Source organism: Accipiter gentilis, chromosome 6, assembly GCF_929443795.1.
Source record: "Accipiter gentilis chromosome 6, bAccGen1.1, whole genome shotgun sequence".
Classification (NCBI taxonomy): Eukaryota; Metazoa; Chordata; class Aves; order Accipitriformes; family Accipitridae; genus Astur; species Astur gentilis.
In genome coordinates this window covers 39,893,024-39,907,306 of record NC_064885.1, presented here as the reverse complement: position 1 = coordinate 39,907,306, position 14,283 = coordinate 39,893,024, and the positions used below count along the sequence as shown (strand labels likewise).

Sequence of the window (14,283 nt, the reverse complement as noted above, 5' to 3'; positions counted from 1 at the left end):
TATAATGTAACCTACATGAATGAACAAAGAACAACAAACTCACAGAAAGGTGATCCAGTCTCAAAGAGCAGAGCCCAGAAACAGAACTGGTAAGATCACAGCTAGTTAAAACACCCTTCTCCTTCAACAAGGAAATATTTAACAGTTCTTGAATTGATCCCAATTAAATCAAGTCCTTGATTTAAGATTTTTTCTCATACAGAAAAGAAAGTGGAGGAGAAGGGGGGGGGGGGGGGGGGCGTGCGATGCTCTGTAGGTTCTCAGAAGATTGCACCACTTTGACCACTGCTGAACGTTAACTGCAACACAGGAGTCAAGCAATGTGATGAAAGCAAGCTTATTTAACAGTCATGGTTATTTCTCTTATCTTTGCTTTGCCCATCTAAGCAGTAAAACTGTTCTTGAGCAACATATGCCATTATTGTACATTTAGAAGAAAGTATCTCCTATTTTACATTACCAGCAATTTTGCAGCTGTGTTACTTTGGTATTTTGGTCTGTCAGAAGCATGATTCCAGAGTCTAAAATACCTCAGTTACCACTATCTTGTATACTGGAAAATTAAGTTTACATTGGGATTTAAATATACATGATGCCAGAAATGTTATTAATTTCAATGTTATTGTTTCTTATGCAGTTCTGCAATCTTTCTCTGAGCTTAGAGTAATACCTTTCATTTAAAACCAGCAGATTTCAGTAGTCTTGGCAACATTCAATGTTGCTTTCTCACAGACTGTGGCAGAGTTGAACTGAACCAGCAGCGTGTGGTAAGCCACACTGGCACTTTTCTAGTAACACTACGAAGGTCTGTAGAACATAGACTTGTTATAAAAATACAGATAATTTCCAATTCTTGTCACTGCAAATAGAACCATTTAAAATGTGAACCCATGCAAATAGCTTTTCTGCTGAGTGCAAAGCATTTCCACGAGCCAAGGAAGAACCTCTTCAATATGGGATGTAGGATAGATTTTCTAGTCCAATGACAATAATTAAAATTTTGATCTCAGAAGATATTTCTTGACTCATCTGATGCTAACGTTTCATGCTGTGAGACCGCGTTATTAATATAACAAGACCTCCTCCCTAAGCTTCCAGCTCTGTGTTAGATTAAGTCAGTGAATCTGGCTTCAAACAAGGAGATCCACTATTTCACTACTAATAATCTTATCAGAAACAGATTATCAAACTGTGGGTAGCTCCTGGACAAGTATCAGGATTCCCTACCACAGTACAACCCATATGGTCACAGCATATACTCCATCTATTTCAAAGACTCTCAATTGAGAGTTTAGCAATAAATGGATATTCCAGTGACATTGCAAACATCTAAGAAACAATGGATGTATTGCCACAATAAAGACTAGGAAAACTGTGGTTTAAGTATAGCGCAAGAAAATAACATTACAGAAACCATATCTTTACAATATATTGAACAAAATATTGAAGCTGTTTCATATTTTATACCCTTGAAGTTTTCAGTTTTGAATTTATACAAAAAGGGCAGAAATAGAAGCCAACATAATGTGAAACTGATTGCATGTGAAAAACAAGCATATTTCTGGCTTAATTATGGAACAATTTTACATACAGGCAGGAATGGATTGCTCTCATTTTGCTCACTGAAAACCACAACTAGCATTGCATGACAATTACATTTACTTTAAACCAAACTCCTACACTTTTCAATTTACTCACATGAAGAATGATCAAGTAATAGCTTTGTCAAATTACAGCCAGTCACTGCAAAAGAGCAGAATTCCTCCTAGCAAACTAAACCATGCATCAGCAGTTGTGCTTAAAAATAACCACTGCTTTGACTTAATTCGCTAGGCATTTATGTTCCTCAGAGCATTAATAATTTTAAGAGAGAAGTTTGTATTTAATACCTGGATCTTCACATTCAGGGCTTTTGTAGTGTCTGTCATAGACCTGCCACTGATTTCAGTTGCACAAGGAAAAAGCGTAACATCTACCGCTTTCAAAGATCCTGCACCAAAAATAGCCTATCAATTAAAATAAACCTGTTCCTCTAGTAAGTTAGTCAGTACCTCACTAAGAAACTACAACTGGAGAATGGGATTTGAGCAAATTATGGAGATTTGGATCTGACTAGCTTGAGTGCAGGCAGCGACGTCCTGCCACACCATGCTCCTAATGCACAGAGTGGTTCTACACGAACGAGATGCACCACTGCTGCTAAAACAGCTCCACACAGAGCTGTAGATGGAGACTGATCAAGTGCCTGCACTTAGGTCAAAGTTTAGCCATGAACTACTTACGATCTACCCGAAGATAACAGAGAACTGACTATGTGCATTTTTAGGTAGTATTTTCCATCTTGGAACACTGGAATTTTTTCTGGGTAAGTTGGAATATACCTGAAAAAAACAAAGAATAGTTTGGGAATTATCTGTATCCTGGTAGTTGACGTGACACTGAGTGTTGGGAATCCATTAAAGCTCATAGCTGACTCCTTAACTAAAGCTCTGAGACTCATGCTTTTTGGCTCTACAAACGCCAACTCAGTCCCTGGTGTCTTGCCCAGGACAAGAATTATCACTGATGCTCTCTATGAAACTTGCTTTCTATCAAGGGTTTTTTCCCACACTAACACTGCAGAGCTTGGTAACAGATTAGACAAGGTATCAGAGCTATGAGAGAGAATCATGAGAACTTCAAAAAGCTCTGGAATGTGTGGAGAGTTCAGATAAGCATATAAGAATATTCACATGCTTATCAAACCTTCAGCTTTGCATCCTCAAAAAGAAAAGAGGAAATCTGAAGCACAACGTGGAGAAGCGTTGCAGATCTTAAAAGTTTTGCTTTGACTGCAGTTCTGGAAACAGGGGAATGCTAGGGAGTTTGGCACACTGATGTAGTTCACCCCAGAAATACATGCTTATATTTCTAAGAAATAGTTGTCGCCTCTATTCAATTATAAGGATGACATGAAAATTAATTTCTAAACTGGAGTAAACACCTACATTTAATAGAATCCTTTCACTCCACCCTGCCTCATGTACTCCCTTTCTCAGAAGTCAATAACACCTCTAGGAAACAACAGATTTAAAAACAAATTGCAAGATATCTTGGGATATAGGGAGGTATTTATCATGTTGAAGCAGTAAACTGTAACAGCTGCTGCTAAAAATAAAAGTTTGAGAAACAGTATTAAATGAGATTAAATATTTAATCCCTAACAGTTAGGCTTCAGACATGACTTTTATTAGGAAAGAGATCATGTTTTCCATCCCAGAAAAGATTTCCTGCGCGCTCCACAAAAGATTTCTTCCAATCTTTGATGCCACCCGCAGTTATGACATGTTGGGTCAGATTAGCATCTCACCTTGTATATGCTGTTTTCTATACACTTATCTATGCTAAAGATTTTCTTTTGAAGTGATGATAAATGCAAATAGTTCAAACAAAACCTGTGTAGTGATTTTAGACTTAAATTCTTAAGGTTAGCAGATTTACTTCTAGAATAATTTCATTCCCTTTTCTTTTTATGATTTTCCCTCCATTATTCTGCCATTTTTGCCATGACACACCAGATCATTTTGAAGAAAACACACAAACATTCAGAAGAGCTGCAGAGACAAATTTCCTTCTCACATCATCTCTGAATGTCTGAGTCTGCTCCGCTCTCAGCTCCAGGAAACAAGGGCCTGGTTCTTTCTCTCAAAAACTGTTTTAGCCTTTTTTTTCAATGTTATGCAGATGTCTCATGATTCTATCTACATGGTGTTAGGATCTATGTAAATATATATATATTAAAAAAACTAGTGCAAAACTGACACTGAAGAAAAGCGGCGTAATCTGTATATACACACACACATGTTGTTTTAACGGTCTCTCCTAATTGAAACATACATCTGCATTTTTATTGTAATGGAATAAGGCAAAAACTGATGTAATAGCTATGGTTATCACCTTACAAAACTGCTAAACCACTTCCTTAATTTAGTTCTCGAGAGCGCTAACACAGGGGACTTGGAGTCACCTCCAGTTGTATGTTTTGAAAAACTGCATACAGAAATCAATAGTTTGAGTTAGTGGTTCATAATTTATTTATTTTTTTGGTAACAGAATATCACTGTCAAACCTCAAAATATGCATCCAAGTATGACAGATTAACTGAAACACTGAAAATGGCATTTTTCAGCATCATGGCATGGATAGGAATAGACTATGCCCTCCAGGAGCACAAGCAGGCACAACATCTCTGTAATTAAGCCCTGGAAATGACTGCCAAATTCAGGGTCTGAGCCACCTCAGGAAAATAAGATACTAGGCTAATTTCAGATACCTTGGTGGAGGGGGGGGGGCAGGTGGAATGCAGAGGAAGAGGTGGAGTAATTGCAGTTTCTTTTATTTCTTAATTAATGATACATAGTAGAAAATCTTGGGAAGTTTGGTTTATGCTAGATCACCAGAAAAAGATCAGAATTGCATCCAGCTCAGAAGACCCTCTTTAAACAAGGAACAGCATCCAAAAAGGCTGAATTCCTTAAGTGCTTACCTTAGGCTCCAACACGGCTAGAAATTCATGCCCTGAATCCTAAAAATCCCAAGAAAAATCACCTAACAAAAGATTCTGCCTTAATTAGGCAGAAGTTGTTCTGCATAGTTCATTTTTTTCAGTAATGTGAATTATTTAGCTTTCATTACCATTAAACCTCAAAACAGCACCTGACTTTCAGCAGGACAGATTTAATTACTTTTTCTATGCAAGGATCCTATTCCAAAAATGAGCAAAGTGAACTATATTAGCCACAAATTGCTGGCAATATCTTCACCACTATGTAAGAGATGCTATAATGTGTACTCAAATCTCAGAGTGGGTGGAAACCTTACTCATAAGGTTGCCCCACCCAGACATACATACCCCTGCCCAGCAAAACAACCAGCCCAATGAGACAATGCGTTTGGAACATCACATTTAAAACTTAAGAATTCAATCAGTTTTGCTCACCTAGGAAGTAAGGAAGCAATTCCACTCTGTTGTTTAGGCTTTTAACAGTAAACCAACAATCTCCACACCAGGAGTGCCTAACTCTCAGATATTAACTTTAAAGTTTTGTCAGTACAGTTGCAAAGTCACAACCCCCCTAAAACTCTTCCCACATTGTGTGCTTAGCACAGCCAGACATTGCTTAAGCTATGCTGTTGCCTACAGGATTTCTGGCTCAGTTTGCAGCTACAATTTTCAGATCATGACCGTGGCAGTTTCATCCTCTGCTTCTCTAGTGGTCTCCCTCCAACAAAGCTGATGATGTTTTAGGTGATGCAGAAGCTTCTGTCAAACCTTTGCCTGCTAGGAACGTGTGACAGAAGTCGACTGTCAAAGCAGCCAGAATGCAAACTCACCAAAGCATCCACCCATCTTGCCTCCCTCCTCCTCTCTCAGCTCTGAAGTCTTCATAATCACAGACAGATCAATCACTTAGAAGCTTTAAAAGGCTTAAATCATCATCAGTAACAAATAGTTCCACGATATTGGCTCTATCTTCCATCAGTCTGCTAGCTACCAGGCCCAATATTAAACTGGGGAGGGGGAACAACAAAACCCAGAGAACAAAACCACCCTATTACCTCATGCTGCTTAATATTCCTTCAGACTACATGCTCTGTGATCTTCAGCCCAGATTCCAACTTGGGTGCAGATGTAACATTGCAGCACTAGTAGAAATTTATCCTAGAAGTATTACGTCCGCAAGGAAAGTGATTGAAGGGCACTTGGGCACACATTATAGGAACGAAAAAAAAAAAAAAAAAAAAAAAAAAAAGAAAAAAAAACCCGGGCATTTGCTCAATTTATTTTTTCCAGTCATAGGATTCAGCTGCTGGGACTCTCACTTACTATGGACCTAGAAGCAACAAACCAGTTCCCTGAGTTAACTGAGCCAAAGCTCTAGCACCTTTTCTGTACCTGGATTATTAAGAAATGTTAGTAATTCCAGAAAACCCAAAATCTTCAGGCTGAGCTGCAAAACAGACATATACCTATCAATATACATTTTATACATACATATGTACGTACAAATGCATATATGCATACATATTTACAGCATATAGATCTTCCATACTAAAATTTTGCACAAATAATTTTAAACGTTTAATGTATTTTAAGCATTTAGAACATTAAATACCCAGTGGAAAATGTGAATGGAAGTACAAAAGACAGATTCTTAGATGAGATTACAAACCAAAGCATAGCATTTCAGGAAGCCAGGTAGCAGAATTAGGGATGCTGTATTTACCATTTCCTGCAGTACTATACTTGGTGTCGAAGTAGATCTACGTGCCAACAGTACACAGAGAACTAACCTCTAGTATTACAGTGCTACCACAGATCTTTCAGATCTCAGATAGCAACAAAATACAATCAAAATAAGTGCTGTAGTGTTACGTGCAATCTGAAACCAATAGGAATGACAGGAATTCAGACTGCTGTTATAATGGAGAACAACCAAACCATACAGGAGTTGCACAGATGTAGCTCTACTTGTATGACGCCTGTGAAGAACAAGCCATCAAAAGTACTATTAGTTCTTCCTAGCTCTGCCAACTTATGGTACAAGTTTAAATGGAGTACTCTAAAAGAGGGGTGAGATAGTGAAGTACATCCACATCTGTATGTACTTCACTAAGAACAGCTTTGGCATCTGTGTAGTTAGCATGCAGAAAGACATAATAAATATTAACCAATAAAGTTACACGGAACTATGATCTAGTGATGTGAACTATGAACTGTGATGCATTACGCAAGCCTCTATACATACAGCTGCTATAGATCTGATCGACCTCTAGCAGGTCACCTCCAAGGAGGGGCCTCGGTTTAGGACAAGTGGCACAAGGGGCACAGAGGAGTTCTACATTTGCTTTTCAGCTGGTGCTTTGTAGCACTGGATCAGACAGCTTTGAGAAAACCCACACCTTGTCTACAGTAGGACAAACTCTGAACTCTCAAGTCCAGAGTCCCTGCTGGCTGGCTCCCAAGATTACAGTACGGTCTCAGACTGCACAGAGATTGCCTGAAGCCACCAGATATGTTAAGACTCCAAGATAAAGAGCAAGAAAATTAAGGTAGTAAAAGGCACTAAATGTAGGCTGCTATTAGGATTAGGGATTAAAACAGATTAAACAGATTAAAATAGTACACAAGGGGTTACTTAATACCCAGAGGATGAGAAGACAGAAGCTGTAAGGGCTAAAAAGACATTTGTAGATACATTCAATCTTGAAGCAGTCAAAGATACGATCAGGTTCATCTACAGCTGTTAATGCATTTCTGTTCTAGCAACTGAAGTCTGTTCCTATATGGCCAGTAATTTAAGACTTAGTCTGCCGCATCTTTGTAGGAGGCAAAGAGTGTCTAATTTTGTTTTTATCATTTTAAGAAATACTAAATAAGATTATCTTCATGTTTTGAACATATAATGATCAGAGAATGAGATTTTAAAACAATCGGCTTACTGGGAAGATCAGCTCCTCTACAAAAGACCTTATAGTTATGAATGACTTCAGCTTTTCTTAGCAGCCAAGAAATTTTGTGTCATCTCTAAATTTTGCCTCTGGTATTCCCTTTGTGGGTTACAAAAGCTGCCCTACTTTCTCCATGCCCATCAGAACTTTGTTAAAGAGATGAGATAAAAATGCCAAAGTTTGACATTCTTTTTTGTGGGAAGTTTCACTTTCAAATACAAAACCTTCTACAATGTGAACTGTCTAAAGGAGGTGAGCTTAAGATCCCAGCCTCTCCAAGCCAGTTGTTCTTACCGTATTCCCCAAGTCTGCCATCCTTCCATTCGCACCCTGGTCTTACTTCAAGAGGCCCAAATACTTCTCAGCTGAGTAGCTGAAGCTGTGAAGACCAGAAAAAGCAGAACTCCCTACAACCACAGTCATATGCAGCCCTCTTCAGTTCAGGTGCATGGGTTAAATGATTTTGAGACCTCTTCCTGCACGATTTTTCAGTGATCTGTACATTCTCCCTTGGTGGATGAGAGTGCTATTTTCCCACCTATACAGAAGATTTAGCCTGCTTCATGTGCTGCGTTTGAGCAAAACAAGTCAATGAGAAAGATAAAAATCTAAGACGACTGGCTTTTCGAGCAAAAACAGAAAGCGCTGCTCATTCAGGCATGAAGAACTGGCAAGTACCAAAAAGAAGGTTCCTACCACCTACATAGATGAAAAACCTAAAAAACTGTATGTACAAAGACAGAAAAATAGTAGAGGGGACAGTAGTAAGCGAAGGGGGGCTGCACTCCAAGCTACATCTGAGGATCCTTCTTAAGATTTTGGGCAGACCAAAGGCATTCAGGTGCAAAACTGTGACCTTGTACATAAACTTAGGAGTGGCCTATGATCCTTAAGCATTTCATAAACTGACTCAAGTTTCACCCAGAAGCCCTGAGAGTGTTCCTCTGTGTACAAACAGGAAAACAAATGTCTTTATAGGCACCAACAGACACAAGAAAACCCAACCAAAATTCAGAAAACAGGTGATATTTCACTGTCATCCAAGCGTTTCAATCCAGGCGGCCTTCCAGGAGCAGAGCTAGCCCGGCACAATACAGCTTCAGGATCCTCAAAAGATCAACTTTAAAAAGTTGCCTTTTTTTTTTTTTTTCCTTTGATTTAAAACAATAAAAGCCTACTGATGAAACAGTTGTTCAGGAAGTAGAAGTCCAAGGTTCAGTTCTCTCCTCAGCTTTTAATGAGCTGTGAAGTCTTACTTAATCACCCAGAAGAGAGCTGTAAACACTAAGAAATCAACCACTGTTGATACTGCACCCTCTTTTCCTCCTGGCAATGCTATTGTCAGTGACCTTGCCCTTTAACTGGTTCCCGTTTAAAAGATTTCAGAGTGCTCCTATCATACTCCACACTCCAAAGTTACCTCCAGACCAGTATCTATAGAGAAACTGATTACACTGCATGGAAAAGGTAAGTTGCACTGCTTTAGTAGTGATGCATTTTATTGTTCTCATAAAAGAATAATCTCTCATGTTGTTAAGGTCAGCAAACAGATGTAGCCTAGTAATTCTTAGAGGTTTTTTTTTTTGTTTGGCAACAGAAACATTGTTGATTTAAAATCCAGGCCATTTAAAATCAAAAGTTCAAAGTGCAGTCAAATACTGCACCTGCAAACACAGGATTTTCTGTCAGCATTTTATGTTGTTTCAAAGTCTTGTGTTTAAAGAAAATTCCTTCCTATCGTTCCATATCAAGAATTAAATAGGAAAGGTTCAGAAATGGTTTTGGTGTTGTACATTATCAGTTAGCATGGTGCCTGCCTATCTCTGGGTGAGTTGCGCATAGGCACAGGTTCTGAATTATGTATGTTCTCCTCACTAATAAACTCCTACTGCAAAAATCCAAGCAACTATACGGGGAAGGCAATCCCAGAAAGAGTCACTAAAGGTACAGGAAAAGACAGGTAAGAAAAGTTTATTTCTAGCACACTAGGCCCAAATCCTCTGAAGTCCTTGGGCATATAGCTTCCATTTACTTTAGTGGGAGATAAGCATCTAACACTTGCTGCTGCATTTAGCGTGTCTCTGGGCTCTCAGCCTCACCCTCTTTTAGGTATGTTAGCTATTGCCATAATACAGGCAAATTTAAAGAATCAATTTTATTGTTACATTGTATTTTTCCCTGTATTCTGTGACTTAATTGCTAGTAATTATTTTTCTTTAAACAAAGTTTACTGCTACCATACTAGCATAGATCAGATCTCCTGCTTAATAGGCGTGATACATTGGCATGGGTCCCAGAACCACGTGAATTTATCACATTGATAATCAAACGTATTAATGTTTTTGGATTCCGGTCTGTATTTTACATTTCTCATTGCTATACTGACACAAGCAAGAGAATACTTACATAAAATGCAGCACTGTCACCGCATTTATCAACTACTAGTTACCTGCTGCTTCCATGAACTTGCTGGGATAGATGATGGCTACTCAAAATAATGTTTCAGATGCGGAAAGTTTAAACTAACAGTCCAGACCCAATATAATCTGATCAAGAGAATCTCTCTTCTGTGTTAGGATAAAGTTTGTTGCATGCTCCTCTTTGGTATAGCCAGAGCAACAGAAAAAGCTAACTTGTTGAATTTTAGCTTGAGAACAAGATGTTCCTGTGTCCTCTTCAAATACTGTTGGCAAATATACAGACTAGCAAAAGTAGACCTTCAGCCATCTGCCACATACCCACCTCCTGGCCAAACATTTACATCTTTTACACGACTAAAATGAAGGTTTCTGTCAAATGTTTCCATGGCACTACCTGGAAACGTCCTGAAAATGTAATACTAAGTAACAATGGTCTCAGATGGTAGCTAAACCTATTCAAGTAACAAATCACTATAAGAATCTAACAGCATAAGCCCGATTCTGCACTCTCTGCATAAGAACTGTATGCTTCTATGCACACTTTTATGTATGCTTTCACAGGGAAAAGTATGGTTGGACATCACCGTGAAGTTAAGTACTGTTACAGCTGCTACAGCAGACCACTCTTATTCTTGTTTTATAGATACTTGAGAAATAAAACTCTAAAGAGTTTTGAAAGTTGGCTCTGGACTTTGTATATGCTGACCTGATAACCTTGCACTTGGCAATTAGAGAGGCGCTGAGGTCTTGCACTTCCTAGAGCACTGATGCTTCACATATATACCTGCTGCTTTGCATCTGATTTCTGGACACGCAGATGTCAGACATCGGCATCTTTTCATCTTCAAGTACAGGATGCCCATATTTGGTGCCTCCTTAAACCAAGATACACAAGGATCTGTATTTATGTGGCACCTTTAAGCCAAGAAATTCAAAGCTATGCCAAAAGCAATAGAATAGCTGTATCCAAATAACTTATTTAACTTTACTTTCAAACTACCCTTTAAAAAAATGCTTTATTAGCATACTCCTCTCCTCCCTCCTGGAGCTATTTAAGGTTTATGCTGCCCAGGAACTGCAGCCTTGCATTTTTGCAGCCGCATGTTCTCTCAGCAGCATAAAATTAATACTGCTAAGACAACACAGAAGCACGCAAAGGTCCCACAACTAGACGTGGTCTGTACTGTTAGATGAGCGGTGGGCAGCACGCCTGCCTTTTCCGTTTATACCAGTAATTCCAAAGTGATGCGCAGTCCTTTGGGAATAAGAGTCACTCTATAAAATGTGTGGGAGCGAGGGGGAACGTGAGCTCTCTAGCAGTCCGCGACAAAAACTCACAACTGACTTCAGCAGGGCTAGGATCCTTCCTACCCGCGGTTAGATACCAAAACCCCACAGGCTGGAGGGAGAGAAGGGTTAGAAGCGCCTAAGGAGCGAATCTTTGCGAGAGGCTGGACAGCTGGAGCCCAGACTTCCCCAGAGGAGGAAGGAGGGTATTCCGCAAGCCATAGGAAAGGGCGGCAGAGGCTCCTGCCGAGGTAAGTACCTTGTAACTGAGCTGAGAGGGACTCTTGATGCTGCTGGTACTTGAGCGCCGTGGCCTCAGCCTTCCTCAGCTGGCCCTGCAGCTCGTAGTAGAGCATCGCCCCGTAGAGGAAGCCGAACACCACAGTCAAGAGCAGGAGGGTCTGGAAAATCCGCTTCTGTTTTCGGGAGCACATCCCGTTGCCCATGTCCCCGGCGGGGTCCCGAGGGCCCCCGCCCCTCACGGCTTAGCAGCGGGCAGCTGGAGGAGGAGGCGGCGGACGACGAGGCGGCAGCGGCGGCATCGGAGGCCCCGGGCCCGCGCCGGGAGGAGGAGGAGGAGGAGGAGGAGGAGGAGGAGGAGGGAGGGAGGGAAGGAAGGAGGGAGGGAGGGAGGGAGGGAGGGAGGGAGGGAGGGAGGAGCCGGCCGAGCGCCTCAGCCCCTGGGCACCGCGGCGGCCGCGACGCCCCGGGCGGCTTCCCCCTGCGTCGGAGCGGAGCCGGCGGGACTCTGCGCGGCTCGGGGCCGGTTCCCCAGCCGCATGCTGCGGCCGCAAGGCTGCCCGGTGCTGCCCGCCCCCACCGGCCACCGGTTGACTGTCCCGGCCTGAGGCAGGGGAAGAGAGGGGAGAGGAGAGGAGCGGCGGGGGCGGCTTCCCGCTCTCTCCTCAGGCGGCGCCTTCAGCCCAGCCCGGCCCCGCCCGGCCCGGTGGCGGCTGCTGCTGCTGCTCCGCCGCCGCCGCCCGCTACCTGAGAGGAACAAAGGCAACTTCCCCGGCCCCGCACTTACGTGTCACCTCCGCTCCGCCGCGGCTCACCCCGCCGCGGTGATCCCCGAAGGAAGTCCCGCTCCGGGCGCGGCCTCATTGGGCCCAACCGCGGGTCTCTCTCCTCCCTTCGGGGCGGCAGCGCCTGAGCGCATTGGGTACCCGCCGCGTCCGTCCGCTCGGCCGGGCGCTTCGCTTCCCTCCGCCCGCCTCTTCTCCTCACGCCCGGCCCGGCCCGGCGTGGGGGGGCTGCCGGGGTGGCGGCGGGGCGGTCCCTCCTCGGCGGCCGGGGCCTGTGTGCCCGCCCGGCCTCCGTGTGAGGGAGCCGGGGAGGGGGCTGTGTGGGGGCGTGGGACGCGCTGTGGGACGAGGCGTGTGGAGCTGTGAGGGCCGCTGGGGCGGGGGGCGGCGAGGCCTGCGGCGGCTGGAGGGGGCCCGCGGGACGCCCGGTTCCTGGGGGGGTCTCGTACTGAGAAGGCAAAGTCCCCAAGAGGCTGTTTTTATAATCAAGCACCTGGTTTATTTACCCTCTTCATCATATTTTTCTCATAGGTCGTTGGCCGTCCCTTTGTTTCGGGGTGCTGGCTGCACCCAAGAGGTACTGCGTGTCATGGCCTTCGCCGCTCTTTGCCTTGTCCTCCGAGCTCAGGCCGCTGGTGAATCTTAATTCAGGGGCAGAGCTCGTCTCTGCTTAACGCAGTGCTCCCAAATGCCACTGTCGTGCGTAGAAAGGTGAGACAGGTCTTGCGGCGTTTATCCTTAATCGGCATGATTTCAGAATTAGCGTAACTAGAGTTCTCTCTACTAGTGTGTTTTATGACAGGAAAAAAACCCCAAACCACAACCAAGAGTCAAGCTGAACTAGAAGTAATAACAAGCAAAAAAATCAAAGACATACTCCAAAGTTATTTTTTCAAAAAATGTCTAACTTATTGATCCATGTTTTTCACAGACATTATTCTGGCCTTAAAAGAAAAACTACATCAAAGAGGCTTTAAAATTTGTTATTCAAATAGTCCACATATACCAGTAATTAACAGCAGTCAGTACCACAAGCTGGTATGACTTCTATCTAAATGTATTTCAAATTTGTATTTGTTGTCTTTTAATTTAACGGAATGCCTTGCTCTCCATTTGAGGACTGAAGTGTTCAAAATCATGAGTTAGACACTCGGGAAGAAATTGTAATTGCTTTGAAATAGTGATACTTTAAAAAAAAAAAAATCATACTCTTTTCCCTTGCCTTTAAGAAGCTTCCTGAAGTTCTTGAAGTTCTATTTAAACACTTCTGTTCAAAACCATGAGTGTTTCAAATTGACTTGTCTTCATGCAGGTTTATAGTATCCATTTCTTTCACAAAGTAGTCCCAGTAGGGACTAGGTTTCTTAGTATCACCCAAACTCCAGCTTCCCTTCCTCTCCCAGGCTCCTTCAGAGACGTCCAGCGCATTTTTGCATTACCAGGCTCCTCAGGCTGAGCGCAGTTGAGTAGAATGAGACAATTCTTTATTTCTAGACTGAGACTTTGAAATCACTGAAGGTGATTTATGCTTCAGTATTGCAGCTATTCAAAGTATTTAATTTCTTGTGTTTTCACTTGTTGCTTACGTTGCCTTTCGTAAAACCAGTCTACGCCTTTAGTTTTGATCGCTGTGCTGGAGAACAATTGGCTAACCAGCAATTTCGTCTGAATATGGTGGTCACTTTGGGTTATCATTATGATGAATAGACATTATTTTATACCTATTCCAAGTACATTCAATTGATTATGTTGTAAATGTACTTTATCTGCTTGTAGAAATTGGCAGTACCATTAACAAATGCTGAGAAAAAAAGCAAATTGGTATCTCCTTTTGCTTAATCAAATATTACTTATTTTCAGTAATAGCTAGTGATATATCTCCTCTTCAGCTCATGTAAATTGTGATTCTTCACAAGCAAACCAATTAGAGTTAAAATGAGGAATTTATTGGGAACAAGGGACAATTATGCGAAGCTGTTCGGCAAATTTGAATTGCAAGTCCCAAAATAGAAAGGTTTGGACCTAAAAGAGACTGTAATATATTAAAAAGCATTAAATTG

At 42.1% G+C, this 14,283-nt stretch overlaps 1 protein-coding gene across 2 annotated transcripts in view; it reads right to left on the bottom strand.

The window, feature by feature from the left end:
• GOLIM4 (golgi integral membrane protein 4) overlaps window positions 1–12,291 on the bottom strand; it is a 34,933-nt gene extending 22,642 nt beyond the window's left edge. The window contains exon 1 of one of the 2 annotated variants that reach the window (XM_049802607.1): window positions 11,458–12,291. In XM_049802607.1, the coding sequence (XP_049658564.1) occupies window positions 11,458–11,644 (187 nt within the window). In that variant the 5' untranslated portion in view covers window positions 11,645–12,291. The remainder of the gene's footprint in view (window positions 1–11,457) is intronic. The other variant, XM_049802608.1, reaches the window with a different exon arrangement.
• Between the last annotated feature and the right edge of the window lie 1,992 nt (window positions 12,292–14,283).